The 16,180-nt window shown below is 38.1% G+C and overlaps 1 protein-coding gene across 8 annotated transcripts in view; it reads left to right on the plus strand.

The window, feature by feature from the left end:
- MSRB3 (methionine sulfoxide reductase B3) overlaps positions 1 to 16,180 on the plus strand; it is a 179,928-nt gene that overhangs the window by 37,702 nt on the left and 126,046 nt on the right. For 2 of the 8 annotated variants that reach the window (XM_075066196.1, XM_075066192.1), the window contains exon 2: positions 1,660 to 1,803. The exons of 4 other annotated variants lie outside the window; for them this stretch is intronic. In XM_075066196.1, the coding sequence (XP_074922297.1) occupies positions 1,692 to 1,803 (112 nt within the window). In that variant the 5' untranslated portion in view covers positions 1,660 to 1,691. Of the gene's footprint in view, positions 1 to 1,659; positions 1,804 to 3,123; positions 3,251 to 16,180 lie in introns of all 8 variants that reach the window. 2 more of the 8 variants (XM_075066201.1, XM_075066204.1) reach the window with 2 other exon arrangements.

Consider the following 16,180-nt stretch of genomic DNA (forward strand, 5'->3'; position numbering starts at 1 on the left):
AAGATGAGAGAGATGTGCCACTGTTGATACCTTAGGAGGCCATGTCGATTATCCGTCACACAAACCCTAATCCGAGACACTCGAATTTATAAATTCGAGTGTCTCGGATTAGGGTTTGTGTGACGGATAATCGACATGGCCTCCTAAGGTATCAACAGTGGCACATCTCTCTCATCTTGATCCCACTGTGGACGCGCTAAACCGATTTTATTAGATCTGTTTTGTAATATCGGTTTAAGCTAATTCGAAATAATCGTGCAGTGTAGACGTACCATAAGTGGCTGCAGTGGAAGATCTCTGGTAAACTACATATGAGACATGATATAGGCAGCTTCTTTCACACCTTGGCCTACAGAAATTGCTGTCTGACGCCAAGGTCTCCAAAATAGCTGAGAGTTTTCTCAGCAGATTACTTTTAATAAATTAGGAGTGCTATGTTGTGAATTTCTTATGAGCCAAGCCTAGGTAAAATAATATCTACAGGAAACAAAGTTCCCATTGAGGCTAGTGTCAGTTTTGCCTGAGAAATGAGCACAGGACTGGGATTTGAATGATGTAAATGCAGACATTAGGAACTAGATACTAGTCTTATTCTTTGAATTACAGTTTGCTAAATGCTATTCACATCCACACAAGTGGACACAGTCTCTGCCCTGAGGAGTTTACAAAACTGAAAGGCGATATTATGCAATCAGTTTTTAAAGAAGCCAGTTGACTTCACTGACAAATTCTGCATGCAAATCAATGGTATCTTATGGCCCTAAAGAGTGCATCTGTTAAATTGGTATACATTTGCAGTATAAGTTATTCTAACGAGAGACTGATCAGTGATTAAATGAAGACCGCTCTGCCAACAGCCCCCTGTATACTAATGAAGGCTTCAGCTCTTGTGTCTCCACTGACCACATCTGTGGTGGTATAGCCTGGGAAGACAGGTGATCTCTCAGAGAAGTAACAAAATCCTGATTAATTTACAGTTGATATCGCTACAGAGATGATGGTCTTCTTTTCACTCCCTTGCACCTACTTCCAAATTCACTCATGAGAGTCAAAGGAAGTATTTCAGCCTTATGCTAAAACTTGGCAAATATTAAACATTTCACCTTGCTTGTGTGACTGTGTCATAGAATCATAGATTATTAGGGTTGGAAGGGACCTCAGGAGATCATCTAGTCCAACCCCCTGCTCAAAGCATGACCAATTTCCAAATGGCTCTCTCAAGGATTGAACTCACAAGCCTGGGTTTAGCAGGCCAATGCTCAAACCACTCAGCTATCCCCTCCTCCCTCTTGTAATAGGTACAATTGCTGTATAAGGGCATAAGATCATTGACTGAAAGCAAGCCAGACCCTTTGTCCATCTTGCTGTATAAAGTTCTTTTTAACACTTTCAGAGTCTATTATCTAACCTTAGCAACACAGCTATGTCTTTGCTAACTGAATGATTTTTGCCTTAAAGAGCCTTTTGCAACAATAACCACTAGATGGTGCTCTCCTATTTAGATAATAGCAAAAACAGTATTAACTATAAGTCGTCCAGTAAGAGCATGTTGGAGACCCCTACTCTTGGGGCACCCAGCTTTTTAATTGTAGAATACATCTTTGTTCTTTGCCTGACCTGCAGAGTGACATCACTGCCTTTCTTCCTGTTGCACTGTAGCTGCCTGACTCACAGGCTTTGACACAAGCCAGATGGCTGCGATTGGTAGGCGCACAGGCTGCCTGGTACTGCAGTTGATGAAACAGAGTAGGAAGACGTTTTATGATCAGTTGCGGGAGCACAATAAGACTGCAGCTTTGCTAGGTAATTACATTTTCACTGCACGCTTTACTTCTCACAGTGAAGGTCACTAGAAAAAATACATTTTTTTTTGTACTGTTTATTATGTATAGATCTTTGATCTTTTATTAGTCAATAGTCTGCTCTGGAGGATTTTTTTTTTAACCAGTTCTGCAGTCACTCGTGAAAATGACATGTTTATTTATGTTTAATGGTTCTTTTGAGCTGTTCGCTGTGTGGCACTTACCTTCCTTCTCTCTTTTGTCTCCATTTAGTAACATAAAAATGTTTTGGTTTTGTAGTGAGTTTAGTTTGGAGATGTCAGAGTTCAGGCATGTTAATACAAGCAGATTTCTGTCAGATACACTCCAGAGTGATGTGATAATATATATTACTGTTTGTTATGTGTTTGTTCTTCAGGGGTCAGAAGAGACCATGCACAGACTTCTCTTCTGGTTCTGGAAATGTACAAGAGAAACTCATTTCTGGGCATTTCCATTCTGTAACCATTTTAAAAAAAAATGGCTCTTGGAAGAGGTTGAGAGTGGTGCATTGTTATTCAAATCATTAACCATGCGGGGCCTAATCCTTCTCCCACTGAAATCAATGAGAACTTCACAATTTACTTCAGTGGGGGTAGGTTTGAGTCCCCAGTGTCAGTTACTGCAATAATCTTTGAAGCAGACTGCAGCTATGAATGGCTATCCTATGAGGCAGCTGTATTTCATCCTTCCTATTGTGAGGTAAACAAAACCATCACCATAGACACATGTTGCATCTTATAAAATAAAAAATCCCCACTGCCATATCCCTCTCTTCTGTGTTAGTGCCAGCTGGAAAATTGCTTAAATGTATCCCTTGGAGAATTTAAGATATAAATTATCTTTATTTAAAGAAATGATTATCCCATTATTTTTCCTGATAACTGGAAAGTTATTTGTTAAAATAAAGTTTGGCTTTGTTTAACCAACCAGCCAACTGAAGAGTTTTTCATAATGGTTGGTTTCCAGCGTTCACCACATAGCCATGTGTTTTCAGTAAATTTTTAATTGCAAATTTGAGTTGCCCTGCATTGCACGACATTAAGATTTCCCCCCTGCCTGGTAACATAAAGAGCTGCAGCATTGTATGCCATGTATTCTAATTAACAAACATAAACAAGCTTAAAGCAGAAGGCAAAAAGGGGCTAAACCAACTGATAAATGTGCATTCAGAATATCTTAGTTCTATGTTTTCTTTTCAGACAGAATCATAACCATCAGTTTTGCTATGAATGTATCTAACATTTTTGATGTTTTCATCTTTTTTTTTCTTTTTTTTTTTCTTTTTTTTTCCCCTACTCAGCTCTTGCCCCTGTTCTTTGCCTCTGGTTTTGTTGGTGAGGATATCACAGTGATGTCTGCATTCAACCTGCTGCATTTGGTGACAAAGAGCCAGCCAGTGGCCCTGCGAGCCTGTGGGCTTCCCTCAGGTTGAATGGGTGCTGCTTGTTGTGTCATGCACATTGAGGGCCCTTTTAGGAATGGGTGTCTCTGCTGCAGGAAATGATACACTATGGTTTACTAAATTTAGTTGTAATTTATTAGAGTTCTCTGTTGAAGCTGGAAGTTTGTTATAAATCACTGCTTTGCTTTTAGTGTGTTCATAGCCTAGATTTTAGAATGCTTTGGAAACATTATCCAGCTTCCTTGCCCAATATGATATGATATATCTCAAATTTGATAGCATCTTCCTGTCCCCTGACACAGACTATGCAGTTAGCCTGAAAATCACAGTTGTATTACATATTGCACACGGTTTTAATAAGAAATTGCTTAGCAGCATTTAATATATGAAATATTATTATTTAATAAGTGTCTTAGGAAAAAGTTTTCAAAATACTGTTCAAGTGCATTTTCATCTTTTTCAGCATTTATTCCTTTGGGTGTATGAAATTTTTATTGTAAATTTACTTTTAATAATAGTGCACACAAAGGTTCATGCAGGAAGTGATGTGAACTGTAATGTAACTTTCTTCCCCTCACAATGTGTACTTTATTTATGTGATCCTATAGTTCAATCAAACAAAAATGCTCCATCACAGCTGCTCTTATTTAGAAATAACATACACCTTTAAAAAATACAGAGAGGAATAACCACACTTCGTGTGTAATGCCCTGCTCCTGCATTTGGATTTGCAAAGGCCGCCATTTGGGCATAAGGGCCCATCCATGTGAATCTGACTGCAGGACCTTAGTCTAAATGTTTAATATCAGCATTTAAACAGTAACATATGTAATATCTTCATAAGATACCAAATCTGACTATTTGACAGGAAATGACAACTTCAGTGGATTAGTTTTTAGAATTCAAAGGCTATCTGGAAATAGTTTTTATTTTGACTTTTTTAAAAAATAAGATGCAGCTGTAAATAATCACTGATTGAAACCCCAAGTAATGTTCCAATTTGGGCATTTGTTATGCACCCATCCCTAATGGGTATAGGCACAAAATACAACAATTAAAGCATCATTTCTGTTTGCTAATATCATTTAAGAGAAGCATATAGTATATGGAAGGAGTGTCATAAACACTTTTGTGATAGGACACAACATTTAAGCTTAATTGATTTTTCTAGAGCTGATTTATAATTTTATTTGAACTATCAAAACTGAGCCCCAGTTTTGTGGCATAAGGGTCTATTTTCCCTTCCATAATTCCCAGCAACCTAAACAGGAGTTAGAAGTGAACCTTGATAAGGAGACAATAAACCCCATTGTGTCAGCCTGATCTTTGCTTCCAATTATATGTGCTGCTGATCCAGGCTTCAAATTCTGAAAACAGAGGACAAGCAAATTTCCTAACTTATTATGCACCTTTGATGTGAGCGCACACTGGTGAGACCTGCCTTAAAATGAGGCATTTACAGCTTTCCTGTTCATTTTGTGCCTATTCTAACAAGCAGATCTCAAAGCTGGTCTGTTAGGAACAGAATCCGATATTTCTAGTACATATCTGCTCATGAAGCATCACGTTAACCATTTTGTCACCTGCGTTACCGGCACAATCCAATATTAACATGTTTTATTATAACTTTTATATCTCTGCAGTTTATTTGTTTGTATGATCCATAGCTACCCAAACTTTAACAGATCAGTTACACTGACTACTTCATAGATGTATATTATAAAACAAAATTCATCCACTGATAGCAGAATAATGTATAACTGCATATTTCATGTGTTCTGAGAGGAAACTAAATTTCCTAGACACTTATAAATTAATGTTGGCTAATTTTGTATTCAATTTGTTTATGTGTAGTAGAGGTGGGGAACAGAACTAAATGGTGAAGGGTACATCATATAAATGCAAGAATAAGTCCTAAAAGCAACATTTGCATAAATGCCAAAGTCCAGCTGGATCTTGAGTTTACCGTCAGAGACAGAGAAGTGCCCTGTTTTCTTTGGAAGTACAAGCATTTTATGAAAATTATGTTCTCGCCCTCCTCCCATCATATTCTGCACAAAATGTATAATGTACTCCTGGATCACTTTGTGCTGTGAGCACCTCAGGTCTCAAGATAAGCAGGATTAGGTCTACTTTTAGTTGGATAGAAACTTTCAAAGAAAATCCAGGTGATACAAGAAGTGGTTTAGAAGGCATAATTTCACATGAGTCACTTAATGAACCAATGCCACCAAATGACTTTAGGGAGCAGTGTGCTGAAAGTGGTTCCATCTTTTAAATGAGGCATAAAACCAAGGCTCTAGTCAGTTGTGGCGGTTAAACTGTCTTGTAATTGGTAAACTGGGATTACTCGCATCAGTAAAGTTCCACACGTATAATATTTGCTGGACTGGGCACAATAATATAATTTTTATATCCATTTTAATATTCTGGGTGACACCTAGAATCAGCTGTTGCCTTTTATGAATAAGTGCTTCAGTCCAAATATCCTCTATATGCTGCCCCTAAGCTTTGCTTGTGCTGTAAAAAAGAGTTCATATATTCTGTCATTTATAGATTAGGACCAATGAAAGCTTTTTTACTTTTCAAAACAAATACATTCAATTTCATTTCAGAATAGTACATGCATTAATTTTCAGAACTAGCTGCTTTTTATTTCAAGTAATTCTTCCCGATCCAGAAGTCTTCAGTATATTGTAGCTCTTGTCTTGTCTTCTGACCGTTCTGAAGTTTATGGATACACACTGAGTTGTGTTATAAACTGTATGCCTTTCATATCATTATTATTTAATTTGGTGGAAGGTTTGTTTGCATTTTTAAAATCCACATATTAATGCCTGAGGTATAAATGCATTTTTCTAACTATACAAAATAATAGGATTAAACATTTCAATGTATTTTTTAAATCTAACATATAGTGGTGAGCAGGGAAGAAATTGCTACAGTGTACCCCAGTATGCCAAATTTCCAGTAGATGGCACTAATCAGATGTTCTTTTGCCTAAACAGAACAGAATGAAAAGCTTCCACTTCAGAAATCATTCATACATAGGTACATTCTGAGAATTTAGTTTAAAGGGTATATAAACTATCATAAGAAAAGCATGAGCATTATGAAAAATCACATAAAGTTTGGGCTTATACACAAACTTCCTTCATATAATGTTAGAGGTTTCCTCATTTGCAGTAACAATTGCGACTCCATTATACTTTCACATGATTTAGAATAAACTGACCCTGTTTGGCCCTGATCCGGTGCACTCCACATCCACTGAAATGTAGGAGATAGTCAGCATCTCTCAGGATTGGGTTCATAAGGAAATAAATCTGTTTTGAAATCTTTTAAGATAAGAACAAATTTTTCTTTGGCTACTTTAATGCATACCAGCAAGTAACGGATACAAACCGTAATTATACATATTCCATATACATATGTTTTCTGTAGCAGACCACCAAGTTATAAAGAAAAATCTTACTTTGCTTTGCTGTGTCTTTGAATTGTTATGGGCTCTCATTCCTTTTAAAAAATGTCCTTTCTTTTTTTAACACTTTGAATGTTGTGCTGCTTGCATCACATTTTTTTGCATGAGATAGAGATCTGTTTTTCTGCTATTGTAGATCAAGAAAGATTACAGTATTTGTAAAAATTAAGTAAAACTAATGATACAAAACTCTAGAGAGTTTGGGTATGCTTACATGCACATTTTCTAATAGGTATATGAAATGATAAAGACTTAAATGATAATTAAATTGTTGTGCAGTGTTTAATTACTAGAATGATTAAGAGTACTGGCAAACCACATTTTTCTAGGATATGGTTGTGTTACAATACATCTATATGAAAGGGTGCTGGGCATATGGTGTAAGTCTCTTTTATTAAATAAATATATGTAGTATGTTTTTTCATAACACCTTTTATTAAATCTCAATTGTAAATTGAAAATATAAGTAAAGTATACTGAATATATAATGAATAGTTACAATTTCAAAATTGGACTGTTTGCAGTAATCCATTAACACAAAAGATTACATGTAGGCGCAGCTCTTGCAAACACTTGCAAACATGAGTAATTCACGTGTATAAACCACATGAACTCTGCGGCTACTCATGTCAGTTAAATTAACTCTCTCACACAGTTTTTGCAAAATCTGGCTTTTATAATGGGAGTTCTGAAAACTTGAGTCAACCATGTCCCCCTTCTCCCAGCTATGCATCCACCAAAATTGTAATCACTATTAAATTTTATACAGATTGTGTATATATTTTGTGTAACTTAAATATTTCTAAATGTATTTATGTTGTGTGTGTGTGTGTGTGTGTGTGTATATGTGTACATAGTATTTTCATATATGCTCTAACTTTCCCATAGTTTCTCTTAGTGTGTTACCAAGGATGTAATATAGCAGATGTATCTTCATATGGTTTGAAAAAAATATACTGATGAAAAAGATAATATATACTAACTCTAGCAACACTCGCTAATACTCATATGGTTAAGTGCCTGTCAGTGTTTTCATTATAAATCCCTGTTTTGTGAGCAGGGGCGGCTCTAGCCATTTCGCCACGCCAAGCACGGCGGCACGCCGTGGGGGACGCTATGCCAGTCACCGGTCCCGGGGCTCCGGTGGACCTCTCGCAGACGTGCCTGCGGATGCTCCACCGAAGCAGCGGGACCAGTGGACCCTCCGCAGGCACGCCTGCAGGACGTCCAGCAGAGCCGCCTGCCGCCCTCCCGGCGACCGGCAGAGCGCCCCCCGCGGCTTGCTGCCCCAAGCATGCGCTTGGCGTGCTGGGGCCTTGAGCCGCCCCTGTTTGTGGGATTTATAACTTGAATGTAAAAACTTGCTCTGAGCTTAAATTTGTCATACAAGGTCTCAGATTCATGTGCTTTTGTCCCCTCTGCAGACAGTATTTTAAAAGAGAGAGAGAGAAGCAAATTCACTGTTTTTTGAAGATTTTAAAGAAATGAAATTTATGCTTCTGTAATTAAAATACGGTTTTTATCTGAAATAAAATTTTTTCATGTTGCTAGTTCATTAGTTTGCCAGGATATAGAGAATTACTCAGCTAATGCTTGTATAGAGTGTTGAAGATAAGTACTATGTAAGTGCCACAATAAATAGTAAGTTAATGTATTTATATATACTTAACATGAAAATGGTGCTTACCGTTGTCGCTTATAGAGAATCAGTACCTTTCTTCAAGGTTTTTATTGTGTATATCCTAGCAATGTCATAATACCATCCTGTTGTAACCGGACACGGTATGTTGTTGTCATATCTATGTAATGGCTCTAAAGGAGGAAGACACACTATTTGAGGTAAAAAATCACCTTTGTAAAGGTGCCTGAATGGAAATTTACTCAGATATTTTGGTCACTTAGGAAAATAATGTATTGTTTACAGCTATTTAAATCTGTATTTGTTTAAATATTGTACATTTGTATATGTGCAATGTAAAAGGTTTTGTTCAATATTATTCATTCTTTAGTATCAAACAGGGAATTAAATATATTCATAAAATTGGTTGCTTTGAGTAACATTCATATCATGCCTTATACTTGAAAAAATCAGGAATGTGTATAGAAGGCTGAAATTCCTTCCGTAGCATCCTCTTCTCTGCCCCATATTAGAGCAGTAACCAACAGGGTATACTTTCCACATGAGTTACACAATATAGGCACATCATGTTAAGTCACTGGTGTCCACTCCTCTTTTTTCAGTTGGACCCGTGCAAGAAATTGGTTGACAGGCAGTCTTGATTCCTCCAATGCTATGTCCAGGCCTTTGCTCCCATCCTTGCAAACAAAGAGCCACTTCCACAGTCTGTTGCATTAGAGATCCCAGTGGGAGCAGAGTAGCAATGCGATGATGACTTTTAAGAACCCACCCAATCGCATGGGGTTCCCAGACTTTTTACTGGCGCGATCACATTTTAATGAAGTATTTTCTGCCGGGACTCCAGAAGAGCAAAATGATGTCATCCGCACAACGTGACCTTGCACGCACCGTATGTGAGATCATGCTGCATGGAGGATGCCATTTTGCTCTTTAAAATGGTGTTCTCCACACAATGTGACCTCATATATATGGTGTTTTTAAGGTCAGTCTGTGCAGAGGATGCCATTTTGCTGTACAAAATGGCATCCTGCATGCAAGGTCACGGTGCATGATCACCATACATGCTAGATCACACTGTGCAGAGCAAAATGACATCCTCTGTACATTAGGGATTGCCGCAACCCCACAGTTTGGGAACTGCTGCAGTAGCATGTTTGCAGAGCAAGCATAGGGTAGTTTTGGGATCTCAGAACTTTCTTAGCCCACATTGTTCCACTTCCATGCTCCACACCACCCTGGCTGAGGTAGCTTGCCCCTTCCTCTGAGCTTGGGAAACGCTAGGGTAATTTAAAGATGGATTTTCAGCAATTATTATGTTCTTGTTTAACTGTTGTTTATAAATAGCCCTGTAGGCCTGAGTAATTCCCCAAGGACAACAAAGAAGCTCTTCCTGGTCTAAAGAGTTTGTAATCCAGGTTAGAGAGGATATGATGCAGAGGGAGATGACATCGAGCAAGAAGAAGGGAGGCTTACACAAAATACGGTTTCTTGTTCCTTCAAATTTATCTATCGTGTTACTTTCCCACTTAAAAAAAAAAAAAATCTAGATATTATTAGGTTGACCAGGGAAAACAGGAGACTGTTGGAGAGGGTGTGGTGAGCAGTAGGTTTCAAGGAAGCGTTTGACAGAGGGTGCATTACATACAGTATCAGGGTAGTGAGCAGCATGGGATAATGCCCAGATGTGTTGTGGGGGCAGGATATACAGAATTAGCAGAGTAGGAGAGAAGAGAGAAGATGCTAGCTGGGCAAGAGTTGCATAGACACTTAAGGTGGTGGTCTGGATACACTGAAGGGACTTCCAAAGGGGAAGGGTGTCTGCCATGAGTTTGATGGCAGCTTTTTGAACAGACCTGCGGTGGCACAAAGAGTGAGTCAGATAAGCAAGGAAGGGGAATGTTGCCATAGCATAGATGTGACGTGGACAGGCGTGGATGGAGATTTTGGCACTAAGAATGGAGAGGAAGAAATATATGGTAGAGAAGTGTTGTCTAACTTGCGGCCCTCTAGGGAGACCGTTAAAGCACCTTAAACAGAAAATTTGCTTTTGATTACCAATTGAAAAAGTGCTCTATCTGCCATGCCTTGGGATGTAAAAAAGGAAGTGTTAGAATCAAGTCCATCATTACGGGAAGGAAGTGTCTGGGCATCGCTGCTCTTGCAGCCTCAGGAGCAGCTGTGATGTGACCAAGGAGTGCTCTAAGCAGCCATTGTTCTTTTCCTGCTGCATTTATTCAGTAGCTCCCCTTTGGTTACCTGCTGTGTTGCAGGTAAGAAAGACAGAGTAGCTCTGGCTACTCCATTGCCAAGTATCCTGCTGAGCTTTGGGACCACCAAGGAGAGCACAGCAGGATAGGAGCTCAGCTGGGTCTTCCTGAGCCTGTGGGAATAGCTAGCGAAGGACGGGCTCCCTCCTCCACATAGCTATGTAGGGGAGAGGGAAAAGAGAAGCTGAGAACCAACAACCACTTATGGATCCTTGTTTTTCTGCCTTAGCCCTGGTGCAGGTTAGAGCATTTTGGGGGCTAACTTCTGCCAGCTGGCAATAGTCCCCTAGGCACCAAATCTATGTTGGGAATAGCTGGAGCACAGTATGCTCCAGCCATGTCCTCTTGTCCTCAGTACATCTTTCTGTGCTGATGGTTGTAGGCGTAGGAGCCAGCTGTGCCTGCTAGGAACCCTTAAACACTAGGGGACTTGCAGGTAGTTTCAGATCTAAGCAACACAAAACGACACAAACGGGGCAGAGATGCGCCCCAAAATATTGATTGTGGCACTTTGGCCTTTTGAAATACAGTGTTCTGTCCTCAGACTGAAAAGGTGGCACATCGCTGTTGCCAAGGAAGTTACCAGGAGGATTTAGCAAGAGCCTGAATAACTATAGGTTGCACACCACTGTAGTAACTGCTGGCAAATGCTGACTTTTTAACTGTTCCTACTGCAGGTTAGACCTTTATTACAGCTGTGGGAATATACATATTTTTATGGCTTACTGAAATATTTTTGAATGCACAAGATAGCTGAAAAGACAGAGCAATTTGCTATTTTTAAATGTAGCTTAATTCTTATGTTAATAAAATATTTCCGTATGTTATGTCTTCATTTTTATGTAGTCCCTGGTGAAAGGTGTTAATATGACAGCACTGGAATCAGAAGTCTCCTCTCTGGGGAGAAAAAAGATAGTGTAGCATAAGTTTCTCCCCGCTCAGCCAACCTGTCTCAATCTTGGCTGGTGTGGTTCACTTGTAAGGATGAAGAGAATAGGTCAGTCTCCATGCTTACTCAGTTCTTAGCCTTTCTGATGAGACCGCCAGCGGAAGTGCCAGTTACAAAGGTGAGGATGGTTTCTTTTACATGGATATTACCATTGAGAGCTATGCTGAGAGTATCAACTCATATCACGTAGGCCACTGAACAATTTATAGCCCAATTCAAACTCAGAACTTAAAGGTAAGAGATTTCATGTCCTATTACCAACCCGCCATAGCTACCCCGTCCCAGTTTGTCATTAATTTAGAAGTTTAGTGTAATATTGTTTTTTTTCCTTCATAAAGGTATATAATTAGGGCTGTTTGATTAATCACAGCTCACGTGATTAAACTTAAAAATTAATCACGATTAATCAGTTTTAATTGCACTGTTTAAACAATAGAATGTCAGTTGAAATTTTATTAAATATTTTTTTGTTTTTCTACATTTGCAAATATATTGATTTCAATTATAACACAATACAAGGTGTACAGTGCTCACTTTATATTTTTATTACAAATATTTGCACTGTAAAAGTACAGTACCATAATGCAATCTCTTTATTATGAAAGAGCAACTTACAAACGTAGATTTTTTTTTTGTTACATAACTGCACTTAAAAGCAAAACAATGTAAAACTTTAGAGCCTACAAGTTCATTCAGTACTACTTCTTATTCAGCCAATCACTAAGACGCAAGCTTGTTTACATTGGCGGGAGATAATGCTTCCGGCTTCTTATTTATAATGTCACCTGAAAGTGAGAACAGGATTCGCATGGCACTTTTTGGCTGGCATTACAAGGCATTTATGTGCCAGGTATGGTAAATATTCGTATGCCCCTTCATGCTTCGGCCCCCATGGACGTGCTTCCATGCTGACGGCTCTCATTAAGAAAATAATGCATTAATTAAATTTGTGACTGAACTCCTTGGGGGAGAACGGTATATCTCCTGCTCAGTTTTACCTGCATTCTGCCATATATTTCATGTTACAGCGGTTTTGGATGATGACCCAGCACGTGTTGTTCGTTTTAAGAACACTCTCACTGCAGATTTGACAAAATGCAAAGAAGGTACCAATGTGAGATTTCTAAAGATAGCTACATCACTTGACCCAAGTTTTAGTAATATGAAGTGCCTTCCATAATCTGAGAGGGATGAGGTGTGGAGCATGCTTTGAGAAGTCTTAAAAGAGCAGCATTCCAATGTGAAAACTACAGAACCTGGACCACCAAAAAAGAAAATCAACCTGGTGGCATTTGACTCCGATGATGAAAGTGAACATGCGTCAGGCCGAACTGCTTTGGATCTTTATTGAGCAGAACCCCTCATTAGCATGGACACACATCTTCTAGAATGGTGGTTGAAGAATGATGGGGCATCTAATACGTAAATATCTTGTGATGCTGGCTACAATAGTGTCATGAGAACACCTGTACTCACTTTCAGGTGACATTGTAAACAAGAAGCGGGCAGCATTATGTCCTGCAAATGTAAACAAGCTTGTTTTTCTGAGTGAGTGACTAAAGAAGACTGAATGGACTTGCAGCCTCCAGAGTTTTGCATTGTTTTATTTTTGAATGCAGTTATTTTTTTGTACATAATTCTACATTTGTAAGTTCAACTTTCATGATAGAGATTGTATTATAGTACTTGTATAAGGTGAATTGAAAATACTATTTTCGATTTTTATAACACAGATATTTGTAATAAAAATAAATATAAAGTGAGCACTGTACACTTTGCTTTCTATTGTAATTCAATATATTTGAAAATGTAGAAAACTTCCAAAAATATTTATATAAATGTTATTCTATTATTGTTTAACCTTGCAATTAATCACGTGATTAATTTTTTAATCCTTTGACAGCCTATATATAATATAGCAATATTTTTTCTAATACCTTTTGGGTTTATCTGTCATGCCAGGACAGTGACCTTATATACATATATCCTTGAAATAAGCTGATATATAATATCTCCAAATTTTTTAAGTGCCAGGATTGCTCAGTTTTACTGAAGGTGCTTCCATTTAGAAAACACTAGGCCACCTTAATCATAGTAATCCTAAAAAGAATAGATGGAAAAGCCCTATAAGGTAGTTATAGTCACCTGCCAGCCTGTGCAAGATTGTTGCTTGATTGCTTTGCCCAGTCTATGTATAAATCTGTGACTGTGATTTTGAAAGGATGTAATACCAAGCTTAAGTGACTAGTGGTGATATTTCAGCAGTGCACAGAACACAGATGCCTCCAATAAGGAAGTAAAGGGGCCATCCCATGGAGATGATATACAAGCTATTTTTCCCATATGAAAAACACTTCAATTTTTTTAAAATGTTTTTTACATTTCAAAAACACCTCTGTATTTCTTCTCCATGGGACGAGTCGTTTCTCACAGGCTCTGTTCAGCAACATAGCCACCATTATTCGACTGGCAGTTTTATGGAACTAAAGGGGAAAATGCTAGACATGAGATGAACCAGGCACCCACATCTCCCAGTGACTCTAGCACTAAAGGGTGAGATGATACAAAGAAAACAATTGGTTCCAATACCAATGTCTAGCTTAAAAGGAGAGTGTACAAAAACGGGATTTTTGTTTTGTTTTGTTTACACTGCTATCAGTCACTGAAATCTTTGGAAGTTTGATTTTTCCACGAGAAACTTATGATAGAGCTAAAATATCTGGAGCGAGAGATGGCGTATCTGTGTGACTCATCAACAAAACACCATGGCCATGGTTTGCTGCTGATCCATTCCGATTAAAAACAAATTAGACAACTCCAGAGGTACAACTCCATTGTAAGTTTCCCATGCAATAAAATACACTTTAAAAGAACCAGCTTTCTCCTTTGCTGTGTCAATTCTCTTCCTTCTATCGCTCCTGAGCGTTAAAATAAAAGAGAGGGGCTATATTTATTTAAATGGCACCTGACCCAAAATATCATCTCCAGCACTCAGATTTTCAACACACAGTGCTGTGAAAATGGTCTCTCTCTCCATTGCTACTGCTTGTTTGAAATGGCAAATGGTATGGGACGTAGGTGCGATATAGTCACCTGAAGCAGGGAAATGAAGGAGCCATTCCTCAAAGAAATACAGAGCTATTCCCCCCACCTCACCCCCAATATATGAAACAGTAATTTTAAAACCAAGATTTGTATTTTATTTAAAGTTGGCTTTGCAGATATTTAAAATAATAACTCTTTGTCTTGCTAGTTGAAGAGAATCTTCTGACCAACACTTTAAATAACTCAAAGATGGCCTTTGATTGAATTCAGCTATGAGGAAACTTAGAACAGGAACAGTGAACCAAAAGATGGAGTTAGACAAAAGTTGTGGACTAAAGGGGGAAAATCTAGAAAGTTAAATTAGAATTTAACGTAATACTTCTAGTATATAATTTTAGTAGGGCTGTCAAGAGATTAAAAAATTAATTGTGCGATTAATCGTGCTGTTAATAGAATACCTTTATTTAAATATTTTTGGCTGTTTTCTACATTTTCAAATATATTGATTTCAATTACAGCATACAATACAAAGTGTACAGTGCTCACTTTATATTTATTTTTATTACAAATATTTGCACTGTAAAAACAAAAAAAATCATATTTTTCAATTCACCTAATACAAGTACTGTTATGCAATCTCTGTCGTGAAAGTTGAACTTACAAATGTAGAATTATGTGCAAAAAAAATTGCATTAAAAATAAAACGATGTAAAACTTCAGACCCTACAAGTCCTCTCTGTCCTACTTATTGTTTAGCCAATCGTTCAGACAAACAAGTTTGTTTACATTTTCAGGAGATAACGGTCCCCACTTGTTTACAATGTCACCTGAAAGTAACAGCAGGCATTCACATGGTACTGTTGTAGCTGGTATCACAAGATATTAATGTGCCAGATGCGCTAAAGAGTCCAGAAGACGTGCATCCATGCTGATGATGGGTTCTGCTCAATAATGATCCAAAGAAGTGCAGACTGAAGCGTGTTCATTTTCATCATCTGAGTCAGATGCCCCTAGCAGAAAGTTGATTTTCTATTTTGGTGGTTCAGGTTCTGTAGTTTTCACATTGGAATGCTGTTCTTTTAAGACTTCTGAAAGTATGCTTCACACCTCGTTCTTCTCAGATTTTGGAAAGCACTTCAGGTTCTTATATTTTGGTTCCAGTGCTGTAGCTATCTTTAGAAATGTCACATTGGCACCTTCTTTGGATTTTGTCAAATCTTCAGTGAAAGTGTTCTTAAAACGAACAACATGTGCTGGGTCTTCATCCCAAGACTGCTGTAACATAAAATATGTGGCAGAATGCAGGTAAAACTGAGCAGGAGATATACAATTCTCCCCCAAGGAGTTCAGTCACAAATTTAATTAATGCATTATTTTCTTAATGAGCGCCGTCAGCACATCCTCTGGAATGGTGGCCTAAGCATGAAGGGGCGTATGAATATTTATCATATCAGGCACAAAAATGCCTTGTAATGCCAGCCAAAAAGTGCCATGCGAACGCCTGTTCTCACTTTCAGGTGACATTGTAAATAAGCTGGCAGCATTATCTCCTATAAAGTTAAACAAACTTGTTT

This window comes from Chelonoidis abingdonii, chromosome 1 (assembly GCF_003597395.2).
Source record: "Chelonoidis abingdonii isolate Lonesome George chromosome 1, CheloAbing_2.0, whole genome shotgun sequence".
Taxonomy (NCBI): Eukaryota; Metazoa; Chordata; order Testudines; family Testudinidae; genus Chelonoidis; species Chelonoidis abingdonii.